Here is a 26,749-nt window from a genome sequence, read left to right on the forward strand (position 1 = left end):
ATGTTCTACTTTAAAGGAGACTGCCGTCGACGGCCGCAGCAAGATCACGGTGGTGTACCGCAGAAACGGGACCTATCACGATCATCCGGAAGGCACAGCAGAAGCACCAAAAAGAAGAAGGATGGATGTGGTAATTCAGAGCTCAGTTCGCAGTTTCATCCAGCGGCAATTTGCCAAGCCATGGGAACGGGATTGCTTCGACGAGTATTATAGTACGTGCGGGGTACGTAATTTGTCGGATTTTGAGTATTTGGTCAGGCAGATCGAGTTTTTCCACCATATCAAGTCGGACAAGCATTCGCCCTTGGTAAGTGTAAGGCAGCTAGGCAGCAATAGGTCCCGTTCACGTTTACAGTTGGTAAGGGTTGAACGAAGGTTATGAAGCAGAGATGATGCTGGATAATCAAATCAATCAATTAAAGTTTCTCCGAGTTTCGCTGAGTTATTAAGTTCTGTAAATTTGTTTTTTTTTTTTATTTTTGTTTTGATTGACAGCAGCTTTTCGGCTTTGCAAGAAGATGCACCTTCATGTGTTGCTGTGATGCGAAAAGCGAGAAAGCAAATGACAGTGATCTTTCTCACTGAGCAATGTGAGTTACTCGAGGTGCATCAAAAGCAACTCAAAAATTGCTCATGATTATGAGTTGTCTTGCCCCTAGTACGAGGGTGTCTACTCAGTTTGCTAAATTAAATTTCTTGAGTTTTCCCTTTCAGGATTTCAAAATTCAGTACCTTAATCTGAAAAAACGTACCCCTTATTTATGATTTTAGATTACAATTGTGAGTGCCTCCTTTTAAGCATTCTCAACGCACTCAAAATGCATCCCAAGCCCCGATTCTCGCATTTTATCGATCGGGGAGGGGCTTAGGCAGCATGTTTTACGTTGAGTATGCTTGAGAGGAGGGACTTACAATTAAAATCAAAAATCAAAAATGAGGGTACCATCCGTTTTTTTTCAGAGCTAGATACTGAATTCTTAAATCTGCGAAAGGGAAATCACTATTTTTCCACTACAGAAACGCCCCGTTTTCTTACACGGAAACCGCAAAATACGCAATAATGACTATAAAGGACTCAATTTAGTCTATAAAGTATGCATATTTGAGGGAAAACGAGACTTCCCCTAGAATGTGTAAACTTTTTACACCTTTAATGAGGATCTGTTACTCATTGTTGTACAAGCAATTACTCATAATACTTTGTAACATTCCATAAGCTCTTGACATAATTGTAGAATATCTCATTCTCAGTAGGCTGTGGAATTTTGACATCTTCAAAAGAGTTGCAACAAACAACATTGTAGATTTTTTTTGCTAGGATGCTTCTGTAAAAAGTTAGTTGTAGCGCAATCTGAACGGCGTGATCTGGAACCAGTGGCATCGCCCTAACCTTAATCTACCTGTTCAACAACTCTCAAAACGTAAACAAACAAAACAATATTGGTTTCAATGGATACAAATCAGTGAAACTAGAAGGCCTTTTGAAACTGATTTTAATGTAAACATGACCGTAAATAACGTTTTCAAAGTTGTTGAACAGGTAAAAAGTGAGGTCACGCAACGCCACTGTCTGGAACTAAACTAATTATGTCCAAACAAAGTCCTATCCACCTGAACAACTTTGCCGAAGACACCCCTCTAGGATGCCTGAGTTGAGCGCTACGATTTTTGTTCGACTAAAGTAGATTCTGTCCCGTAATTGTGTTTACTATTTTTAAATGAATTTCATATTTGCAATGCTCGCTCTGAGCTTCCCAAAAGTCCGATCGAACTTCCCATAAGTTTCCCTAGGATTTTTCCCGGAATTCTTTAGAAACTTCCTTCGGAACAATCCAAAATTTCCCTCTGAACTTTCCAAAAGTTCTTTCTAATCTAGGACCATAGAAGAAGTTCTAGAAGCATCCTCGGAACTTCCTGTAATTTTCCTTGGACTATCTTATAAATTTCCCTTTTGTTGGTCGAAATTTGTTGCTTATGCAACTATGTTTTTTTGTATAGTAAGGTTTAGGAAAGCTTCAAGAAACCTGGCCTGTAGTGAAGTTGGCACGGTGTGGTATTCACTAGTTGCCTAGCGTAGCTCCACTAAAACCTATTCCTTACTCTCTCCTCTGCCTGGACCCCCCGGGACCACTGTGAAGCGACTACTTCGGGGGGTGGCTGTGCTCATGCACTTGTCGTACTCTCAGCGCTAGCAGGCGTTGCTAGATCGCTGCTCTTCTCTCCATTTACGCTGCAGCTCCGACATAATCTGCGTGACTGCCCTGCTGACGGCATTCCAAGTGCTCTCCTCTCGACACATTTCAACGACAACATTCTCCACGTTAAGGACGGGCATCTCCCTTCGCACTGCCTCGAATCGAAGACCACCTGCTCCGGCGATTAATCGACGTTGCAACACTCCGGACAGAGGGGTGATGCTGCGAATCGATGCAGGTATTTCCTGAAGTAGCCGTAGCCAATGACTCCACTCTCACAACTTTTCGTACTCTTCCGGCTTCTCTCCGCCAGGGTGATGCCGATAGGGATCATTCCGGCGATAACGCATACTGCTTCCGACAAGGTGGTTCTGTACGCAGTCACGACTCGCATGGACATCAGCCGGAACGTACTGCTCAGTTTCCTTTGGTTCTGCTTCGTTTCCAGTGCTGCAACCCAGGTTGGACCTTCATACCTCAGTATCGACTTGCTACTGCTGGGACCAGCGTTGTTCACCATGATTCTAGCTATCGCGTTGATGGCATTCGAAGCCTTCTCACAGGCATATTCGACGTGGCTGTTGAAGTTTAGCCGGCCATCGATCATCACTCCCAGGTATTTTAACACACGCTTCGAGGCGATTTCTGCCCGCTGTACCGCTTCACAGTTACTGACCAATTGCACTTCCGTTGTGTGGTGGGCTATCTGCAGCTTCGCTTCTTGCATCCAGCTACCAATCATGTCGATCGCCTCGGTTGACAACACTTCCACCTCTTCCAGCGTCTCGTCTGTTACCGTCAAGACGACGTCGTCCGCAAAGCCAACGATCTCAACTCCTTTGGGCAGTTTCAGCGTTAGCACGCCGTTGTACATCGTGTTCCAGAGCGTTGGACCAAGGATAGAGCCTTGAGGAACTCCCGCTGTGATCCTGGCCGATGTCTATCTCGTAGACCAGAACCCGGTTCTGAAAATAACTCCTCAGGTACTCTCATTATATGCAGCGCTTCGGCGATGGCCTCCAAGCTGGCGCTGTTGAACGCATTTTTGACGTCGATCGTTATCACGGCGCAATATCGATTTCCTCTCCGCTTCTGTTTGAACGCCTTCTCGGTTCTCTCGACCACTGTCCGAATTGCATCCACAGTCGATCTCCCTTTCCGGAATCCGAACTGCTTCTCCGGCAATCCGTGTTCACTCTCCGTGCATTTCGTCAGCCTTTTTAGAGTTTTCCGAGTGTATCCAGCAGGCATATAGGCCTAAACGATGCTGGATCCCCCGGGGGGTTTTCGTGGTTTCGGCAGCCACACCAACTTCTGTATCTTCCACCTGTCAGGAAAGTGACCCTCGTCCAGGCATTTCTGCAGCACCATCCTGAACATGTCCGGGGACGCCTGGATCGCCACTTTCCATCCGGACCGGGAGCTTGCTTCACCTTCAATCCTTTCGCTACTGCTACGAGTTCCTCGTTGGTGACTTCGACGTTATCTCTCTCTCTCCTTCTCCGTACAGTGTAGGTGGCCAGGTCGTTGGGTCGTGCTTCGGGAAAAGTCCTTCCACGATGACTTTCAGCTTCTCTGGGCACATTTCAGCAGGCATCGTAGGACCTCTGATCTTCGCCATCACGACTCGGTATGCGTCGCCCCAGGGGTTGGAATCAGCGTCTCGACACAGCTCCATGAAAAAAGTTTGACTTGCTCTGCTTTATCTTTCGTTTAAGTGCGGCCCTGGCCACTCGAAAAACGCTCCTCTTCGTTCCTCTCTGTCTACTTCTGATCTTGCTGCTAAGTACCTCGTTCCACCAGTAATCTGGACGCCGTCTGTTATTTGGCTTCAGTTTCCTCGGCATGGTCTTGTCACATGCTCTCACTAACGTTTCTGTCGGCCCGTCCGCGTTCAGGACCACGGGACTCCTTTCCACTAGAGATGGGCGATCCGCTCCCGAGCCGAGCTGTTCTATACACCCGATTCTCTAAAGTGAGCTGATGACCCGCGGTTCATTTTTTAGGAACCGCAGCTCATCAGCTCACTGATATCACAAGTCTAAAACCATTCAAGCCATCTTTCATAGCGGAAATTTTCAAAAAAGGACTCATTACTCCACTTACGCATTGAATAGTCACCGCGTAAATCAAGACGCAAGCGTAATACACCATGTGCCTACTGATCGACAGCACCAATGGTAAAAGCAAATCTCCAAGCGGCTGTTTGGGAGAGAGAGACATAGTATGCACATGTTCTACGCGATGTTAATTTTCTACTGGTTTTATCCAATTTATTTATGTACCCAGCTCTTATTGTTGAAGTTATTCCTCCAGCATATGTTCTCTTTTGAGCCTGTACAAATAAAGTAATTAACAAAAAAAAAAGCATATGTGCTCTCACCTCTCCTCCCATCATTCTCTGGGGGAGCGGAAGATCCGCACAAAACAAATAACCGAAAAGTGAAATGCAGCTTTCCAGCTTATCAGCTCAGCTCCGGATCCGAATCATCTACTCGAATAATTTACTGGGAGCTGTTGACAACTCAACAACTGACAACTGACAACTGTTGACCCGTCCAGCTCTTCGGATCTTTTTCTCTCTCTCGATTCTTCACGATTCAGCTCCGGATCCGGATTTGAGCTGATGAGCTGTAGCTGAAGTCGATAATAGTGAGAGAAATTCTGCTGGAGAATTACAGGGCTGTTACAAGATTTTCTAAATTTGATCCGCGAAATCCGCGATTTCTCAAAAGAAATCCGCGACAAAAAAAAAACCCTGTACATAATTGAGTCATAAGTCACACTTGTTGGTTTTATTTTTAATATGAACTTGTCAAATCATAACCGAATCGTATATATGTAACTACTAGATCAACCGAGATTGGGACAATGTCTTTAGTATCGAAATATTTCCAGAAAAATGCACAGCGTTAATATGGATCGAGGGGTAGGTCACTCCGCACACCAATCTTGCGTCATCTGTTTTGTCAGTGTACCGCAGGTGTGCCGATTGTGTTTTAGGGTTTTATAATGCCCTCAAATTAAGACCAGAAACCTAGCTTTTCGTGATGTGCAAAGCATCGGTCTATCAGCGGTCGGAAAGGGTTGGAACCGGTGGGGAGCATTGTTGAAGACAGACTATAGAGGATGATTCAGACTTCTTTAGTTTGTTTTGTGTGAGTTGCAGCATTATTTGAATTAAGGATACTAATGGGGTCTGATTAACTGCCTCTTTCTCTTGAGTCTACTCTAAAACCTACATTTCACATTTAGATCTATAAATAAACTGCTGGTTTGAGTTCCAATGCCTACGAGATTGTGCCGAAGATGTGCCGATGGATGTGCCGAAGGTGTGCCGATGGATGTGCCCAAGCTGTGCTGAATCTAATTTCGGCACAATGTGCTGAGTGACTTACCCCTTCATATGGATAATGCATGATTTATTTCCACGTATACCAGATGATATAGGTTCTCCAAATCGTCCTGCATTTCAGATGATTTGTTTTACTAAATCAAAAACAAAATATCGATTTGGAAATCCTAGTACATTTGGCATACACGAAAATAGGTTGGCTTGATCCACATAGACACTGCAAATTTGTTTGGACATATTTCGATACTAAAGATATTAGTCTTAGGTGACCTAGTAGAAAAATAATCTGATCTCCAGAATGATTTCAGAACCTATAACATCTTGTATACGTAGCAATAGGTCGGGCACATTTTTTATTGCAGTCAGTCTTAGTAGAACAAATCAACTGAACTCCAGGACGATTTGGAGAACCTAGAATATCCGGTATACATGGCAATTACTCGCATATATACGATTCGTTTATGATTTGACAACTAAAAAAGAAACATGAAAATGTCTTACATTGGACAGACCCCGGGGAATTTCCGTGTTAATCTGGTGTGTGAATTATGGATTTGACATCATTTCTCGATTATTTGCACGGTGTTTGGTTTGAACCGGTAAAAAATTGAGAGCCAAGTGAACAACAAAATTAATGACAACAAAATAATCCGGGACGGAGAGGTTATAATGAATTCCACATTTTTTGTGACAGCACATCAGTCTCTTTGTGATTTTCGCGACTTCATTTAATGTTTCCGCGATTTTCACGACTGAAAGTTCAAATCGGCGACAAATCCGCGAAATCCGCGCCAGTTGTAACAGCCCTGGAATTAACATCAGAAATAAAATCTGTAGGTATGTAGACTGGATTGCATAGCTTGAGAAAAGGCGTACATCGTGTGCCACGATGTGAATCATACCATCGCGTGTGACATAGGTGTAGCTCTTTCGCATACATTTTTTGCTTTTACTGATATGTAGTTGGCACATTTTGCGCGCATTTTGGTTTACGCGATGGTTGATCAGTTGTTGCGTATTGGCGTTTTCCATTGAAAAGTAGTGCCATATTATAAGGTTTATTGGTTTAGACTACTTTTACGATTTTATGCATTATTTAAAACCACAAATTAATTTTCCGATTTTGAATTTGTGTCATAATTTCTATTATTTCAATGTGAGCTGAAGAGCTGTTCAAAAGAATCGACTCCCTTTAGTGAGCTGGATGGGTTTGATCCACTCAGCCAGATGAGCTGTTTTGCCCACCTCTACTTTCTACACGGAGTGCCCCAACGAAAAGATCCTTGTCGAAAGCCTTCGTCTACCACTTCCGATAACAAGTTCTCGTCCTCCGTACTGCCACAGAATTCCGTTGGCCGATACCATATGCCCAAGCATTGAAGTCTCCTCCGATGACTACCGGTCTTCGTCCGATCAGCTCTTCGGTAAGTCCATTCAGCATCTCATGGAACTGGTCCATCGTCCATCAGGGGGGTGCTTAGCATCTACATATGAAGGTTCCGTTGATTTTGGCGATCCCGAAACCTTCGTATGAGCTCGCAACCACTTCTTGAATGGGATATCTACCTATAACTTGTATAGCAGCCATCCCAGTTCTATCCGCCACCCAGTTACCGTTATCGGGAGGGACTCGATACGGTTCCGCAATGATTGCCACGTCGCATTTTGTTTCTGTTGTCGACTACCACAACAGTTGCTGTGCAGTGTTGCAATGATTGAGATTTATTTGGGTTACCTCCATTACGCCTTTTTGTATGCTAGGCATTTGAAGCCTCCCGTCGTATGATCATTTCCGTCCTCTTTTTTTGCAGAGCATACACCTCGGTTGCTTTGTATAGCCTTTTGCAATATGACCTTTCTCCACGCATTATCTGGACAGATCATATCTGTCAGGACCATTGCAGTTCCTCACCTAGTGACCGAAACCCATGCACTTGAAGCATCGCTCCAGTTGCTTGGTAACCCGAGTGGCTTTCAGCGAGCACACCGGACTACCCAACCTTGACCTTACCCGTCTCCAGCAGCTTATTCGCTACAACTGTCGAAAGCCGTATCACCGTCGTTTGCATGCCGCCGTACGCCTTCTTCATCCGGATTGACATCGCGACATCTCCCAGATCGCAGTGCACTCTCAGCTCCTCTTCTGTAGTGATCTCGTCCAGATCCCTACACTCGACCACTGTCGCCTGGGATAGAGCTCCTTCACCATCCCTCTCCAACTGGGGAGTTTGGTAAAGAGAGATGATCAACTCGATTCGTAGCATCCTCAAAGTTGTCCTTGTTCGCTTTCTACTCTCTATATCATGTTTCACACTGCCGCACGCAGAAAAATTGATTTTTGTTTCAGGGCGTAGTGAAGTTCGCGGATCTCATCTTAAGCTCCATAGATTTCTATGAAGTAATGTATCTGAAGACCACCGTCCTTCTGTGAAGTTTCCGAAGTTTTTTTTTCTAAATTTCTGGAATTTAATGGAATTATTCTGAAGCTATCTGATCGTCCTCGAAGTACTCGGAACTTCGCTAAATATCATTAAACTATCTAAAAATATCTAAATGTGCATTGGAATTTCTTGAAAATATCGATGTTTGCTAAAAGTTCTCGCTTTTTTTTTTTTATTAATGAAACTTCGTTGATGTTCTCTAATCAACTTAGCTAAATTTTCGGATTTTTTAAGATCTTGAAATCTCCATGATATAACAACCTTAAAATACTCTCACGTTTTTCGAATGTTCATAAAATTTGTATCACGTTCCAGGAATTCTCTCGGAGCTTTGCTGAAGTTTTCGCGGAAATTCACTGAGTTTCTCGAAACTTCTTTAAGGTTTCTAATATTTCCTCGAAATTATTTGAACTGCCCTTTGATTCTCTGACCTGTCTTGATGCTTCCATAAAGCTCTTAGTTCTATTTAAGATCTTGGTTCTGCTCGGAAATAAATAGAATTCCCGTAAACACCTTTAAATTTCCCTGAAATTCTCTGGACCAGGCTTGGGAATTGTCAACCTCATGACGATAAACCATGTGACAACGACAACAAAAAAAAGTCAACGCTCATCTGACAAGCACGATGCAACAAAATTCTGCTTGAAAGACTGATCTACTGGGCTGTCTCTCGACGAAACATTTTCTATTCTTGTCTTTCTCTCATTTGGCCACGAAACATCTGTTGCGTGACGTTTTCCAGAATGACTTAGTTGTTTCACGTACGTCGGACGACAAGATTGACGGAAACTGTCGACATGGTTATTGACGAAGAAAGTCTGTCATGTCATTCTTCCATTCTGTCGCGACAAAACTGCCACTGGTCGTTTTCTAATAAATGGATGTCGCTTTGGATGCGAGACATAACAAGATAGAAATAACTGGAATTGTGTTGTTTTGACGTGATTTCACCTCTGCCTCGAAGTAGGTAGCTTGAATCTTGGCGCTGAGCTTCGTGTTTGCAGTGATGGGTATTTTTGGAACGGACAGAACTGAAAGCTGCCGAAAATCGATGCTTGGAATTCAAGATGGCGGCGTCCGGTTTAAAAAAAAAAGTGGGAAATACTGCAAATACACTTCAATATGTATATTTTCGGAATCGGGATGACGTCTAGAGACCGAAAATCGATGTCTAGCGCCATCTGGAAATCAAAGATGGCGGCTGCCGATTTCAGAAAAAAGTGGGAAATACTACCAAATACCCTTCAATATGTCTATTTTTGGAATCGGGATGACCTCTAGAGACCAAATATCGATAACCATCTTGAAATCAAAGATGGCGGCTTTTAATTTCAGAAAAAGTGGGAAATAACGCCAATCAATATGTATAGTTTAAGAATCGGGATGACGTCTCGAGACCAAAAATCGATATCCAGCGCCATCTAGAGACCAAATATCGATATTCAGCGCCATCTTGAAATCCAAGATGGCGGCTTTTAATTTCAGCAAAAGTGGGAAATACTACCAAACACCCTTCAATACGTATATTTTTGGAATCGGGATGACCTCTAGAGACCAAATATTGATATCCAGCGCCATCTTGAAATCCAAGATGGCGGCTTCCAATTTCAGAAAAAGTGGGAAATATTTCCGAATCGGGATGACGTCTAGAGACCGAAAATCGATGTCCAGCGCCATCTTTAATTTCAAGATGGCGCTGGACATCGATTTTCGGCCATCTTGAAATAAAATATGGCGGCTTCCGATATCAGAAAAAGTGTAAAAAAACTTCCAAATACCCTTCGGCATTCAATATGGGTATTTTTGGAATAGGGATGACGTCTTAAACCTGTTAATCGATTTCCGACGCCATTTTGAAATCCAAGATGGCGGCTTCCAATTTCAGAAAAAGTGGGAAATACTGCCAAATACCCATCAATATGTATATTTTCGGAATCAGTATTACGTCTAGAGACCAAAAATCGATATTCAGTGCCATCTTGAAATCCAAGATGGCGGCTTCCAAATTCAGAAAAAAAGTGGAAAATACTGCCAAATACCCTTCAATATGTAAATTTTCGGAATCGTGGTGACGTCCTGGGACCGAAAATCGATTTCCAGCGCCATCTTGAAATCAAAGATGGTGTCTGCCGATTTCAGAAAAAGAGGAAAAACTTTAAAATACTTTACAATATGGATATTTTCGGCTCAAAGACGACGTGCAGATGCCGAAAATTGGAATGCCGAAACAGTTTTGACAGTCGGACATCGATTTTGAGCCTCTACATATTGTCCCCATTCAAAATATACCCATTTTGTGGGGGTATTTAACATTATTATCCAGTTTATCTGCAACCAGAAGCTGCCATCTTGGAATTCAATAAGACATCGGACAGTAATTGCTAATCCGTAGTTACCACCACGAATCCCAAAATACCCACATTCATGTGTATTTGACAGTATTTCCAACTTTTCCTGTATACTGTAGCTGCCATTTTGGTTGGATTTCAGGTCACGCATCTTCTATTTCTAGATGTAATTATCTAGACGTCATTCCTTTTCCAAAAATACTCATATTGCAGGTTATTTGACTGTATTCATATCTTTTTCTGAAACTGGAAGCCGCCATCCTGGATTTCAAAATGGTATCGGATATTGATATTCGGCATCTACATGTCATCTAAAAAATCTATATTATTGGGTATTTGAAAGTTTTTCTAAAGTCAATGGCCGCCATCTTGCATTACAAAATGTCGTTGGACATAAATTGTAGTTTTTTTTTTCCGAAAATACCCATAATGTAGCAGTTCTTCCGAATCTGAGAGCCACTACCTTGGATTTCAAAAATGGTATTGGACACCGATTTTCGGCATCATACACGTGTCCTGTACCGAAAATATCCATATCGTAGAATTTGACAGCATTTCAGAAAACGGCCGCCATCTTGGATTCCAAAATGGCGTCAGACATCATTTAGGGATGTACACGTCGACCCAGTTCAGAAAATATCCATATTATAGGGTATTTTACAGTTTTTTTTTCTGAAGTCACTTGCCACCATCTTGGATTTAAAACTGGCATCAGACCTCGATTTTCGGGATGTACGCGTAGTACTTGTTCCGAAAATACCCAAATTTGATAGTTTTTCTGAATCTGAGAGCCGCCATATTGGATTACAAAATAGTGTCAGACATATATTTTCGTCGAACCCGTTCCGTAAATACCCATACATATTGTAGAGTATATGACAGATTTTCATAATCTGAGAGCCACCATGTTGGATTAAACAATGGCGTCGGACATCGATTTTCGGTCTCAAGACGTCATCCCGATTCTGGAAATACCCATATTGAAGGGTATTTAGCAGTATTTCCCACTTTTTTCTGAAATCGGAAGCCGCCATCTTGGATTTCAAGATGGCGCGGGATATCGATTTTCGGTCTCGAGACGTCATCCCGATTCCAAAAATATACATATTGAAGGGTATTTAGCAGTATTTCCCATTTTTTCTGAAATAGGAAATACCAATATTGAAGGAAATTAACATTATTTCCGACCTTGTTTTAAATCTAACCTCCGTTTTAGAATGGATGGTTTCTTGTCGTGATCCTCCTTTTTAATCAACCTATATAGACTTTGTCGCAGAGAACAGAATGAGTGACATATGACTAGAATAGATAGTCGCGACTGGATGGATTCTTGATTTTGTCGTGGTGATCTTGTCGTGCGACAAGAAATTGTTGTTTGACGAGAATTTTCCAGGATGACCATTTTTTAATGTATCTTGTCGTGCGTCAATGACAAACGCGACAATTCTCATATCTGCAGTCTGGACTCCTATGAAGTTTCTGAAATATTTCTGAAGTTTTCATAAATTCTCTGAAGGTCTCTGTACTTCCCTGAAATTCGCGGAACATATTAAGAGTCCTCGATTTGTTTTTCAGTACATTGTGGAACTATCTTGAATTTATCTAAATTTACGATTTTAGATTTTAAACTGCTCCAAAAGTCTAGACTATAGTTACGGAAACTGCTCTTAAGATCTGAAATTCCCCAAAGATTTCTAGATCCAGCTTTTCTGAGGTGCGTAGAAGTTCTTAAAAATTTGCACAATACCCCTTAAGTTTTCTTCAATTTATCAAGTTTGTTTGACACCTGTTAAGTTCTCTGAAATTCTAGGAACTTCATACAAGTTCTCGGATGCTAAAAGAACCGCTTTGAGGTTTTTACTGCTTCCAGTAAGTTTCCCATATTTTCAGCGTGGTAACTTCCCTTATGATTCACTGAAAATCTCAGCATTTCTTTCTCCAATTGTTCCTACAATTGTTGTAAAGTTAATGGGACTACAATGAAGATCTCTATTCTTTCATAAAGTTTACTACGAAATTGAAATAAATCACTTATTTTTTTAACTTAATTCTGGCACTTTGAATATTTTCAATATCTTAAACTTGTACATGGAATACGAAACTTTAAGACATTGAATATTTTTAGATCTTGGAATTACTTACTTGGAAAACTCAGGTAATTTTATCCAGAAAAATGAGTAGACATCCTGTATATAGAGAAAGACGATTAAATGTCACAACGAAAAGAATAATCAATCTTGAAATAAATTCACCCTAAAGAAAGTTGAAAATAGTGACTTGGCCTTTAAAAAAGAGACTTTTAAGTGACTGACTTGAAAAAAGTGACCAAGTCACTAAAAAGTGACTCGCTACCAGCCTTGATATTGCATCACTATTTCAACAAAACATATTTTTGAATCAACAAAATACAAATATTTTTCATTGAATTAACCGAACAATACCAAAAATATATTAAGCCCTGAGCCAAAAATATATCCACTTGAATTTAAAATTCATTTCTCTGCGTGCGTACTCTAATGGAACTATTAACTCTACACGGCCAATCATACCAAGCTATGAGTAACTGCAGTTTATTTCAAATCTGAGTAAATTTCTGTTTATACTTTCATCTCATCATCTATCGTATAAAATGACCACTTTAAGCCTACCATTTGAAACTTAGCATCTTCAACTATGTAAAATCGTTAACTTCACGCAGAAGTAATACAAACATAAATAGTTAAAGTATGTTATAACTGCTGAGTCTGGCTAGACCCAAGATTTGATAATATCCCGAACCGAGAAAGGATATTTAAGGCAAATTTGATATTGCCGTAATCTGCATGAAATGCATATTAATTTTTCGTGTGATTGTTCCATTTCGAAAATAAATATAAGGTTAAAGTAACTTTACTTTTTGCAACAAGTAATCGTGACACATACACACATCAACCCTCCTTATGTTGAAAATTTAAAATAGGGTTGAAAGCGGATGATTTCCAGCTCAAAAAGAGGAAGCAATAAGGGAATCACTTTGCGGTCACTTCACTTTTAAACACCCATATAAAAATTGGGATGAGGCCATTTGGTGGAAAGAGTTGAGGGGGAGAAGGTACTTCATTTCCCGCATTGAAACAGTGAGCACACGCTTCGTCTTCTCCAATCATCCGCTTATTCCCGCGTCGTCTGTGTCGCCCTGATTGTAGCAGCAGCTTTGTCAGTCGGTGCTGCACTTGACGGCAATGTGAAAGATACCTAATGTACGCTGCGACCATATCATACGCAACGAAATGTGGGCGAATCCGAACGGTTCTTCTTTGGTCATCACGTCGCAATTGGAACTTGTGCCTGGCCTCGACTTACGTGTTTTATTGAAGCTTTCTGATGCACCATACCTGCATTCCGTCCGGAAGGAAAATCGAACCCATCGTCTCCGGTAGAACTGCACTCGCCTCTACTCACCAATCTAACGGAGGCCCCACCAACGACGATGTTATCGCGTATAAATAAACTGCTAATGAATGATGGTGGTGGTGGTGGCGGGTGACAAACATCACTGGCTACCAGTGATGCCACATTCTTCATCTATATTTCAATTTCCACAAACAAATTTTCAGTTGTTTATTTTAAATTAAAATATGTAATCTGTAATACAGATTTATGCATTGAAAATCTTCTAAGAATCTGCACCATTACAGAATAATCTGTATATGTGGCAACACGGCTGGCTACTTTACAACTGATGTGGTTTTGCAATCCATCGACGACGAAAGAAATGCACAAGAAACGAAGCGAATCGTTTACCAGCGTTTTAATCTAACCGGCTTATTGAGTGTTTTCTCTAATCGCCTCCGTTTTTAGTTTAGGCTGCAATCCATCATAAATCAAAGTGAACTGCGACAAACCACCATCAAACCATAGTCAGTGTGTGACACTACACTGACAGATAAATGGTAGAGGCGTAGCTTTTCATTGTTGCTATTAGTGTCAGCAACCCTTTGCTGACTTGTTTTTCAGCCCGTCCGTACCCGACGGCGACACACTACTCATCATCAATATTAATGTGGAAAATGTAGATTGAAATAGGTCGTGAACTTGGGTGGTTTAAAAACAACACATTTTGTTACATTTTAAGAACTCTGATCGTTTCGTTAAAAACTGCAGATGCTTTGAATAGTGACGGCTACCCAATTCCAATACTTTCCATCTCGCGCCACCACCAACAGCAGCAATGATGGGATCTGTCCATTTTCCGTGAAAGCGAAAACAATTTTCCACAGTTCGTAAAACTAGGCTAACAATGAAACACGAAGACAAAGTGGAAATTCAAACTCGCTTTCGATTCGATCCGGAAAATCTCAGTTCGGCTTGAAGTTGGTAGAGTGTCCGTTGCGCTGCAACGCGAGTAGAGAGAGAGAGAGAGTGAAGGAATCTCCACCTCCGAAAAAGCACATACACACATACATTCACGTGCTCCAACCAAGCAAAGCGGGGGGATGGTGGGGTTAAGAAGCTACGCGAAAATATTGGTGCCAAGGTATCCAGAATATTTAACAAAGTTTGAGGGTTGGGATTTTGTAGAAGCAGGCGTTGACATTTGCGCTCTTGCTGATCCGGTCAAAATCTTTCGGAGGCCGTTTGCCCAACCTGCTACCATAACCTAACTTCACAAGCTGCTTAATCATCTCTCCGTCGGATGCTCGATTGTTGCCGAATGCTAAAGGTACAAAACGGATCAAATACACATGGAATTTAGCGAGCACATTTTGTTACACTTTTCGAAGTTATGCCGGCAAAAATGCGCCAACAATTATCGAAATTACCTTTCATATCACCAACGCAACATCTTAAACCCTTCCTCTCGCACGGCGCCACTGCATTGATCCATATGAATGGATTTATCCCACTCTCGCACGGTCGCACCAAGAGAACAATCAGTCCGGGATGGGACAATAGAACGGTATTGTACCATTTGTGAAGTGCCTGTGAAAAGTGCCCACAAATCGGAAATTATCCCAAATTAAAACTGATAGTGGCTTGACGCATGAAGGGACCAGTCCAGGTGACCGCCAGCATTTAAGATTCACGGACCAGGTAAATGGCATTAGTTATCACTAATGTCTGATGACTAATACAGTCCCATCCACCAGAGGAATGTACTATCTGCCGAATTAAGGACGTGCGTGACAAATTCGGAGGAATCCTGAAAATCCACCCAAATAGTTGGAATAGCCAGAGCCACTCAACGGAATAGTATTCGGAGAATTCCAATCCAACCACAATTGGACAGCGATCGGTTCAAGCGACCTACAACGCTTACCATTGGTAATACACCTTCGCATTTTCAATATTGAGTTGGTTGCAAAATCCCATTTTCCAGTGCAGGTGTTACACTCGTGTATCGGGCAACGTCTCACTTTACGACACACATCTACAAAAGGCTCTCAGAAGGTAAATCCAATTATAAGCGGTTATGGGAACGTCTGGCTAACGTTGTGCCACCTCAGAAGAGGGCCTTTTATTGCAGTTTCCATTTCCCGTGCAAAACCGATGCGACGACGATCGAACTCGATCGAGAGCCGTTCCCTTCGCACCCACAGTCATCCTCCTAGTGTCTACGAATCCTGGGCGGTTGCCAATGAACGTAGCGAGCTGTGGTGCATCGAATCGGCCGAGTGCAGCGTGCCACATCCACAGGCGGGGCGATAGTATCGTGCGACACAACGGTGCAACGTGCATGGTCAGTAAGACATCACCGTGCGACACAATGGTGCAACGTGCATGGTCAGTGAGACATCACCGTGCGACCCAAGGGTGCAACGTGCATAGCCGGTGCGACACTACGGTGTGAAGCGACATCGCAGATGCGGCAAGTTGTGGCTGTATGATACACGCTGCTACACCAGTGCAGTGGAGTGACGGAGGCTGGTGCAGCGTGCGGCGATTGCATACCGCGCACTAAAACAACGTGGATTCAACGGTGCATCAGCGCAACAGCGACGCAGTGCAGTAGATCTACGGTGCAACGAAGGACAACGACCTGGTAGAGTTCGTGCGATCAGCGGTGCATCAATCAGCATGCAGGTGAGACAACATCACGGGGCCCCCAACGACAAGCGCAGTGAAGAACAAATACTGTGAGAGGAGTTTAATGTATGTATGCATGTAGAAAATAGGAATGAGATACAACCTGTACCATTAAGCAGCAAATATTATTTAACGCTATCGTTTTGAGATTGAGTGATTTTTTCTTTTCAATGAAATTCATTGCATTTCATTCTCGGTCATCGATTGCTAGTGCACGTTATTCACTATTAGTGACTAGCCGACCTATATAAGAGTTTGAGCGGTGTTTTTACACCGAAGGACCACTTTTCTCTTTTGTGGTACCGATTCCGTCATTAGCACTTTTGATTGACTTGATCGTTCAAATATTCGACAATTCTCCATTGCTAATCGGAAATTGTCACAATTTATAACCACGGCGCTTTGTGAGAGGACTGCTTCTGATCCTTTACGTGCGGCCCTGGAAATTTCCACTTGAAGGATCGGGACTGGAATAGCAAGCTTTCCGGAATCGCATTGGATTGTTCATTAAATAACATGGGAGCGCTGCTGGACAGCTGTCATTAAAGTTGTTCACAACATTACGTGCTGTTTGACTGTATATTCAGGAACTTCATCTAATTGAATATACCAGAGGAAACCAGACCAGCAATTCACAGCAATGTAGGCTCTAGTGAGGGGTAGACTAATAAACTACAGAAGCCATACTCATCATCCTCTATATTCAGTCTCCAACAATGTTCCATACCGGTTCCAACACTTTCCGGCCGCCGATAGACCGTTGCGTTTTACATCTCGGAAGGCTGAATATCTGGTCTGTACGGCATTACAAAACCCTAAATACACACAACTATTATTATCTTAATTTCTTTACTATCTCAAGGTGCTGACAAACGAATATTACGAATTGATACATCATCTACAGCCAGGGTTGTAATAACGTTAACGTATTCAATCCAAATTCCCATTGATGACGTTAACGATTAACAACCCTCCAACCACCGATCATATAGAAGTATAATAAGTTTCGATGAGGTAGTAACCACTTTTATTAGAGTATTTCAAGCATAACTTTTCAAAAGGACGTAAGTCGCAAAAATAAACAAATCGATATTTTGCATCTAAACGAATATAAAATACATGCTTTTCCTACGAGTTGATGAAAAACAAGGTTTGAAATTGTAATGCATTATGGAAAATATATTTAATGAACGCCCTATGTGGCCTGCTTTCATTGTTTTTAAAATGGTGTTGATACACCCTTTTATTGTCAACATGACTTAACTGTTAAAATTTGATGATAACACCAAAACTGCAGATACGCTCACAGTGAAGCGTCGTATGTGAAAAAAAACAAAGCAACCACTATCAATCAGCAGATGCGTCAAGTTATTTCTAAGTAGATACAAAATGGATTTCAACGGGATTCAGCTCCTGCTAGGTATGTTTTATTAAATATTCTTGACTAAAACATAAAATTTAATTATAATTATAATATAATAAATTTTTTTTAGATGTAGCCACCCAGCTTGATGAGTCAGAACAGTTTTCATCTGCACATATTCCCAGCGTGGGATATTTCCAGGAAGTGGAAACAGTTCCGCAAGAAGGATTGCCTCCAAGCCTAGATCTAAACGTTCACGATGATGCTTCTCCTCGTCAGAATAATAACAACGCTTTACGACAATCGGTTGATGATATCCGAGCCGCTTTACATCCGGTTACGATGAAGTCTTTGTTTGAATCCTGCAAAAAACGCTGTGATATGTTTGTTTTTGTATTTCCAGGAGCAACATGTTTATTATTTCAAAAATATTCTAATAAAATTGCACTTTAATCTTGACTTTATTATTGAACTTCACATACCATTCTGACCAGGGCTTTCCTTATACGATAAAAAACACATATCTGACAGCAGATAATGCGATGACCCTCTCATCTCCGCTTTTAACATCAATTATTTCACAACTCTAGCTAGTTGATGTGATGTGATGTGAATAGAGCCCACCATCAGTGCAAGGATTACCTATGACTGCAGATACTTCACTGATTGTAAAGTTCTGCCTGATGGTTTGTTGCAGCAGGGTGAATCAACTTCATTGAAGACCTTTGGAAGACAAACGACAAGATGTACGTCTATCAACACGTGACAAGGGACTGGCAAATCCACAAACCCTTGTCCAGTCTACAAATCCTTTGAAACCCTTAGGCTGCCCCCCCAAACCCAGCATATAATAATGTTTGATTAATTAAATGTATTCAAAAAAGGGTTGTTAATAGAGAACAATCTTCAACTGGAACGTACTCACCAAATCAATATATCCGGGAGCGCATTCCCGATGCTTAATTTTCTCTAGTCATTTTTAAACAATCCAGCGAATCCAACCACACAATAACTAAATATCACTTTTCATCTTCATGTCACTCTGTGCACAAAAGCAATACACACCGCAAAACCTGATAATAGATCAGCGCGGTCGAGTCACACTCTCAACAAAGGGAGCGAGAACACACCAGGCACCTAAGCAACAGGGGGAAAACATCAGCACAAATCATTCTAAATCGAATTATCGCGTCCGGGACACAAAACTATTCAAATGCGAGCACCGAAAAACTATACAGCAGCACAAAGATAGCTCGAGCTCTAAAAGAAAAAAAAAGCACACAGTGGAGCAAAAACACACAACCGTTCTCGGACGCTTCTCAAAGCGGACTGATTTCACAACTCTGGCTAGTTATGTAAATTAACCAACTATCCGACAATTCCTCAATGTTTTTCGAGCTGCCGACGTATCTTCACTGCAAAGCAAAAACCGGTGTATCTGATTTGACGTATGTGAAAACCCTTCTGTCAAATTGACGAATCATGCAGGGTGTATGTAACAATCAAGGTGTGATACCGACGAATCAATCAGGGTGTATGTGAGTAGTACACAAGTAAAAGGTGTATGATTTTGTTTTATCAAAAGTCTTGCCCGTGTTTGCAAAACTCAACATTTTTCACAATTCTCTTAAACGCAATCCCTTTATCCAACTAATAGCACAAGCAGATTTAAAAAATATCATTAACTTTTAAATAAGATTTAATAATCTCATATAGACATTGCTATCCAATGTTTCTAATTTCATATCAAATTTGATAAATTTGATCCGCGAAATCCGCGATTTCTCAAAAGAAATCCGCGACTTCAAGTACTAATCCGCGACTTTAAGTACTAATCCGCGACAAAAAAAAAACTGTTTTCATTGTCGAAAAATAGCATTACAAGCTTAGTGCTTATAGCATTTTAGATTTTTGCCTGCTCTCAACTTAGTGTTCTTTGAAGTACTTTCATATTTTAATTGAGAGCTTTCTATGCCTGTACCATCCTATGTAGTTAATTTTGCTCTAGTTTTCTCAATTTTTTTTTCCGATTCAAACCAAACACCCTGCACATAATCGAGAAATTACCAGAGATTCATAAGTCACACTTGTTGGTCACGTCGCGGTTGTGCACGGATATTCCTTGGAAATACAAAAACAAACATATCACAGCGTTTTTTGCAGGATTCAAACAAAGACTTCATCGTAACCGGATGTAAAGCGGCTCGGATATCATCAACCGATTGTCGTAAAGCGTTGTTATTATTCTGTCCAATGGTGATACATTTTCATATTTTTTTATTTCTAATACGAACCTAGCACTTTTCGGTGTCAAATCATGTTCGAATCGTATATATGTAACTTTGTGGATCATGTACCACTTATTACTATGTACCTTTACCGGAAATTATAGGTTTTCCAAATCGTCCAGGACATCAGTTGATTTGTTCTACTAGATCAACCAAGACTGCAATAATGTCTGTAGCCTGTAGTAACGAAAAATATCCAATCAAAAACAAAGCGTCTATGCGTCTATTTCCGAGTAATCCAGATGTTGTAGGTTCTTCAAATCGTTCTGGAGTTCAGATGATTTATTCTACTGGACCAACCATGACTGGGATAAAGTCTGTAGTATCGAAATATGTCCAAACAGATTCATAGTGTCTATATGGATAATGTTTAATTATTTCCACGTATACCAGATGAACAAGGTTCTCCAAATCTTCCTGCAGTTCAGATGATTTGTTTTACTAGATCAACAAAGACTAGGATAATATCTGTAGTATCGAAATATCGATTTGGAAATCCTAGAACATTTGGCATACACGGAAATAGGTTGGCATGATCCACATAGACACTGCAAATTTGTTAGGGCATATTACTACAGATATTGAATTAGTCTTGGGTGATCTAGTAGAAAAATAATCTGATCTCCAGAATGATTTCAGAACCTATAACATCTTGTATACGTAGCAATAGGTCGACTACAATCGACATAGACATTTTGAATCTGTTTGGACATATTTCGATATTACAGACATTATTGGAGTCTTGGTTGATCTAGTAGAACAAATCAACTGAATTCCACGACGATTTGGAGAACCTAGAATATCCGGTATACATGGCAATTACTCGCATTTATACGATTCGTTTATGATTTGACAACGAAAATTGCTATGTTCATATTGGAAAAAAGGAAAATGTCTCACATTGGACAGAGCTCAGGGAATTATAATCCGGGACGGAAAGGTTACAATGAATTCCATAATTTATGTGACAGCACATCAGTCCCTTCGCGATTTTCGCGACATCATTTAATGTTTCCGCGATTTTCGCGACTGAAAGTTCAAATCCGCGAAAATCGCGAAATCCACGAAATTCGCGAAATCCGCGCCTGTTGTAACAGCCCTGCAAATGTTACATACGTCCTTTTGAAAAGTTATGCTTGATTTCTTCTCATACCGAGTCTCACACGTCAGACGGCGGTTGCTCCTTTCTAGTATTTTTCGATGCTATTTTTGTGTTTCGACATTGTATTCCTCCTTGTCTTTGGTGTGTCCTGTTGTGCGGCTGAGACCGCTCACGGTCCATCACGCCAGCATTCCTCCTTGGTTGACGCTAGACCGGTGATATCCTTGTGATTGCAAACCAAAACATTCAAGCTGTCAGAAATAACGGGTTTCCAAATATATCATAATATTCGTATTTTACAATCACAGCTTGCTCTATGACCTGCACACCGAGAAAAAAGTTGACCCAATATTGGTGTGCGGAGTGACCTACCCCTTGGGTTCTAATCTGTTGCTGTTAATTGATAGGATACTATTGTAATATATGGACTAGACGAATGGGCAGACAGGCAAAGACAACCGTAACAACTACAACTAACGTTTATTAGGTCTACTTTTTCATCCTTCTCCCTTCCAACGTCCTAATAGCTCTCACTGGTACACGTCCGGCTGCGATGTGGTCACGATTAAAATGTTGCTTGATGTTTGTTTTGGGCCATCCCTATACAGCCATGGTTGTCTTCATAGATGGTCACAGGTTTTGATATCTTTACACCTAGGTCGCACAAGAGTCTAGATGGCCAAATTGATTCTGCCTCATCAGCGCTCAATGCTACGTTTGTTTCTTGCTTGACCACGAGACTGTGTTTCCATAAACCTGGAATAAGAATCCACTCACCGACTTTCGATCCATGGTATCCGTTCGTTGCCCAGTCTGCGTCAGCAAATCCAACTAATCCTTGCCACGAGTATATTCCAAAAACATATTCTCGACATCATAATATACATTAGGCTGCCCAGAACTTCACGGTATGGTTCATCAATGATTCCTGCCTCACTGTCACAACGGTTCAGCTGTAGTCCTTTCTCCGTGGGCGTTTTTGTTGGGTTGCAATGATTCATACTGAATTTCTTCAAGACCTTCTTAATGCTTGCTTCTTGCGATAAGTGCATTTCTCCCATGATCAGCAGGTCATCGGCGTATATGACAAGGTAGACATCATTGTTCCCCCTCTCGTCGATCTGGGTATACAAGCAATAGTCATACTGCGATCTCTTGAATCCAAGCGTCAACAATATGTGATTCAACTTCTCGTTCAAGCACTTGGGGGCCTGCTTGAGACAATATAACGACTTTGGAAGCAGGCAAACTGTTCCAGGATTTGCTTTGACACCACTAGGTATGGCCTTGTAGATTCTTTCTTGTGGCTCGCCATGCAGGAACGCCGTCCTAGTCGTGACTAGTCCTCTTTGTCACGCAACGTTGTTGTCAGCTTGAGCACTGGTGCATAGGTTTCGTGATAATCGATTGTCTTACAATATTTCCGTCAGCATCATCCTTGGTTGCAACGGTTTCACTACTGTCGGACGCTTCACCAGCCGCCACACCTGATTACTTATCATCGATTCCAGTTCATCATGGACAGCTGCCTGCCAGTGGTTCCGATCGTCACGTCCTTCGATCTCCTCGTAGGATGATGGTGGAAATTCCAACAGCAGAGGTTGCTCTAAATCCGGTTAGAAAATCTACCAATTAATCTGGGAGCCTGCGCTCCCGTTCGCTGCGCCTAGTGGTTGACTCTTGACAGTCGTCACTTCTTTGTTGCGAAGGGAGCGCCCCAGGATTTACTTCCACTTCCAATTCCTCGTAAGAAGCTTAATCATCGGACTTATAAACAGGACTTTCAACGCGTGGTAGATCTTCAACAGGGTTGTTTGATGCCTCTCCCTTTGGTTCGTGCAGTGTGGAGAACACTAAGGGAACTTGAGAAGTTTCATCTACTTGCTTTGCATATGGAAAACATTCTTCATTGAGCTTCACATCTCTTGCGATTACTATTTGTCTTGCTTCTCTGTCCCAGAGCCGGTATCCAATCATTACCGTCTCGTGACTCTTGGGGTCCAACTTTTTCCTCTGCTGGCTAGGGATTCATGCCATAGCTTTACACCAAAAAATCCTTATCTTTGGCTTCACGTTCATCCATTTCTCGGCCGGGGTTACATGCCCGGCCAATGCCACCGTAGGACAACGGTTCAAAAGGTACTTCATAACTTCATACACTCTGAAACAACGGAACACCTCTGATTTGCGCTTGATTGGGTAAATTACGGCAAAATGCGTCCAGTCGTCGATGAACGACACGAAGTAACGCAATCTATCCCATGCCGCCGGAATTAACAAATATCTAATAGGTTTATCAAAGTGATATCGTAAAGAGATTAAATAACGAGCCTTGATATAAAGAAGGGAAAATTTTGATTGTTGTGTGAATGTTCACTTCTTTGAATCTAGTGATTCAAAGTATAGATTTTAACAGGCCTTTATTATTATTGAATACTAGCTGAGTGTGCCCGGTCTTGCTCGCGATTCAATATTAGCTTGAGTTTATGCGCCGATTTAAAAAAGCATCCTATATATCCTATCCACCCTCTTATCTAAGGGGCTACCCCCCATTACCATCTCCTTATACCTCCACATGCCAAATTTGGTTCCATTTACTTGATTAGTTCTCGAGTTATGCATAAATTTCTGTTTCATTTGTATGGGAGACCCCCCCCCCCCCTTGCATAAGGGGGTAGGGATCTCAAACCATCATAAGAACCTTTCCCGGCCTCAAAAACCCCTGCATACAAATTTTCACGCCGATCGGTTCAGTAGTTTCCGAGTCTATAATGGTCAGATAGACAGACAGACAGAAATTCATGTTTATATATAGAAGATAGATATAATAAATTTAATAGTTATCATACGCCTTCCAACTACAGTGACGGTATTACACGGTTCGAAAAAAAATGCCAAACCCTGTTCCTTAAAGAAAAACAACAATATGTATGAGAAAAAAGAAACCATGCAAAATTTGGGCTCAATCGGACATAATTTAGAGGTGCCGGAAAGCGGTTTTTAGGTTAAACAAATTTCATCTGAAAAATATCCCAAGTACATTTGATTTGACGAAGCAATGATCATTTTGTATATGGTCCGTTTAAAAAAAATCATTGGCACCCCGATGGACAGTCTCTTATATAATGTTTTCTAGTTACTGAACAGGTAAAAGAATTATAGTAACTCAATAAAACAATAACGTGTAAACTGTTTTGTTAGTTTTAACATTCGCACGCAAAAAAGGTAACATCGTTGATTAACTCAATGGCAACGATTGTGTAAACCAAGTCAAAATAAGAGGATTTTTTTCGAAATCACTTTTAAGTGAAAACTTACCGATTGGGCCAAAACCTCAGGACCCATTCGACCTAATAACTTTTGGCGAAGTAGCTCTAATTTTTGTTTGAAAACACACAATTCAAGATTTTGTAAATTCATTCAACAAAATAGTAAGAAGGCAGGAGGTTATTCGTGCATTCCATGAGTAATGAATGGTACGGTTAATTCGATGCTACGGTACATTTGACCCCCCATTCCCCGCACACGATTCCGTTCACTTACCGAGATTCTCAGCGGTGAGCTCCCGAATCCTATCTTCCAGTCGTCTTCGATCTGCCGCGACCGGCGCCGGCACCGTCGTACCCCCCTCGGTTGCATCTTTGGTCGTCGTCGTTGCATTATTCACAGCACTTTCGTTTTCCTCCTTAATGGATAGCGATTTGACGGCGTTGTAGCGCCGCGTGACTTGCTCATAGTTGGCCTCCAGCTGTAGGTATTCCTGTAGCAGCTGGCTCTTGCTGAGCCCTTCCAACCGTTCCGAACGAGCGTCTTCGTACACGCTGGAGAACTCCTTGGTGAGGAATTCCTCTTCGTCCTCTGGTAGTGAGTAGAAATAATTTTCTTCTGAATCTATAGAAAAACTTGAATCACGGGTTCTACCTGAGGGTGTTAGGACTTGTGGCATGTGGTCTTCCATCAGGAAGCGATTGGTGTTGTATGGCACTAGCGGTGGTTGATCGGACAGAAGGAACGGATCCTTCGTTGAGATGATACCACTTCCAGCGGATCCTAGCGACACCTTGGCACGACGTTTGTTGGCCGCCGTCCGTAGGAGGGGCACATGGAACTTCCATTGGGACTTGGAGTAGGGCCGCGAACTGGACGACCGTTTGCCGCGCTTGGTCTTACCGCGTCGCGTTTTACGTTTGCTGTTGTTTTTGTCGCTGCCATCGCTACCTTGTTTCTCGCTAGGAGAAGCATCCGCTCTTTCTCCCCCTCCACTGCCGGGGGACATGACCAACCCACCACCGACAGTGGAAGAAACAGCAAGAGCGATGTCGAGTTTATTCCCACTTGCCGAATCGTTCTCATCTACCATCATCGTCGTTGCTGTGACCGAAATCGGAACCAATGGCGCTAGCGTCGTTCGGTATTCCGAAGCGTTAGTTCGTTCGGGCGCCACAGCGAGCGCTGCCATTTCATTACCACCAACAGCAGCAGTCTCCGCTGCGACCGTACACTGCACAAGACCGACGTCATTTTGCTTCGCGAGCGAAAATTTCTTTTCCTCCGCATTTTCAACGTTCTTTGCCGACATTTTGACTCTTTTCCAAAACCACTTTCAATCGCTCGAATTCACACACACACAAATTTTGCACCAATGTGTCTATAGCACGGGCCGAAAATTGCTCACTCTAATCAATACCACTGATACTGGGTTCGATTTTGCAGTTGTCGCCATTTCTCGCTGGATTAGTACCTCTGTTGGCCGGTAGCGGCGCTTTTCCACCACCAGCGAACGAAAAAAAATCTCCCACCAGGGTTGTATCCACTGGGACTGCACTTGAAAACCAAGCTAATCCTGCCCCAATACACCTTGACTCAGTAATCACCACTTGGAACAAAAATCACCACCCAACCGGTCGAAGGGTAACCTCCTTGGACACTACACCACTGGATTTCACTCTTCCCGAACGAACGAGGCCTCGAATAAATCAAACTCTTTGTATTGTTGTTATTCCTCTTCTTCTGCTAGCTCTAGCGCTCCCGCTGCTGCTGTTTCTGATGATAGCCGAACGTAGCCAAATAAACTTGGTTCTGTCACACACACACGTTGTTGCTCTCTGTGATGAAGTAGTGCTTCTTGATTGCTTGCTTCTCTGCATGCTCTCACGGACGTTTGTCGAAACGAAATGTGTTGATGGAACGAACGGCAATTCGGTTGAACCCTTGTGGTGCCTTTTTGCCAGCGCTCTGCTCTCTGCCACACTCTCTCTCATTGGCGAACGAATTGAGAGAAAATCGTTGCCTGTCGCGCGTCGTTCGTTGCTGGAAGGGCAACCACAGATAACGTCCCGATTAATTATCTTCAGTCACGTGGTAATCCTCACGCGCACATTTGTTAAAAATTCTGGAATTAAAGAACTTAAATTTATTTTTATAATAAATTTGATGGAAGTTTTGTGTGGAGGCATCGCAGGAGGAACCGAGCCGGTGGTGGTGTTGTTTTTCATTTGTTTCGTGTGCCTGATGCCTTGCTGCGTTCCTTTGACCGGATTGGAAGCCGATCGGGTCGCGGTCGGAAGCTCTGCTCATCGCGTATTTGCTTC

The 26,749-nt window shown here is 42.1% G+C and overlaps 1 protein-coding gene across 2 annotated transcripts in view; it reads right to left on the reverse strand.

Annotated features, from left to right (window-relative positions):
- Hexim (Hexamethylene bisacetamide inducible) overlaps positions 1 to 26,316 on the reverse strand; it is a 29,148-nt gene extending 2,832 nt beyond the window's left edge. The window contains exons 1-2 of one of the 2 annotated variants that reach the window (XM_065218219.1): positions 25,080 to 26,316; positions 24,702 to 25,016 (exon numbers count right to left, since the gene is read on the reverse strand). In XM_065218219.1, coding sequence (XP_065074291.1) covers positions 24,702 to 25,016; positions 25,080 to 25,737 — 973 coding nt within the window. In that variant the 5' untranslated portion in view covers positions 25,738 to 26,316. Of the gene's footprint in view, positions 1 to 24,701 lie in introns of both variants that reach the window. The other variant, XM_065218218.1, reaches the window with a different exon arrangement.
- Between the last annotated feature and the right edge of the window lie 433 nt (positions 26,317 to 26,749).

Source organism: Ochlerotatus camptorhynchus, unplaced genomic scaffold, assembly GCF_037179485.1.
Source record: "Ochlerotatus camptorhynchus isolate MF236.1 unplaced genomic scaffold, CSIRO-AGI_Acam_v1.1 ptg000084l, whole genome shotgun sequence".
Lineage (NCBI taxonomy): Eukaryota > Metazoa > Arthropoda > Insecta > Diptera > Culicidae > Ochlerotatus > Ochlerotatus camptorhynchus.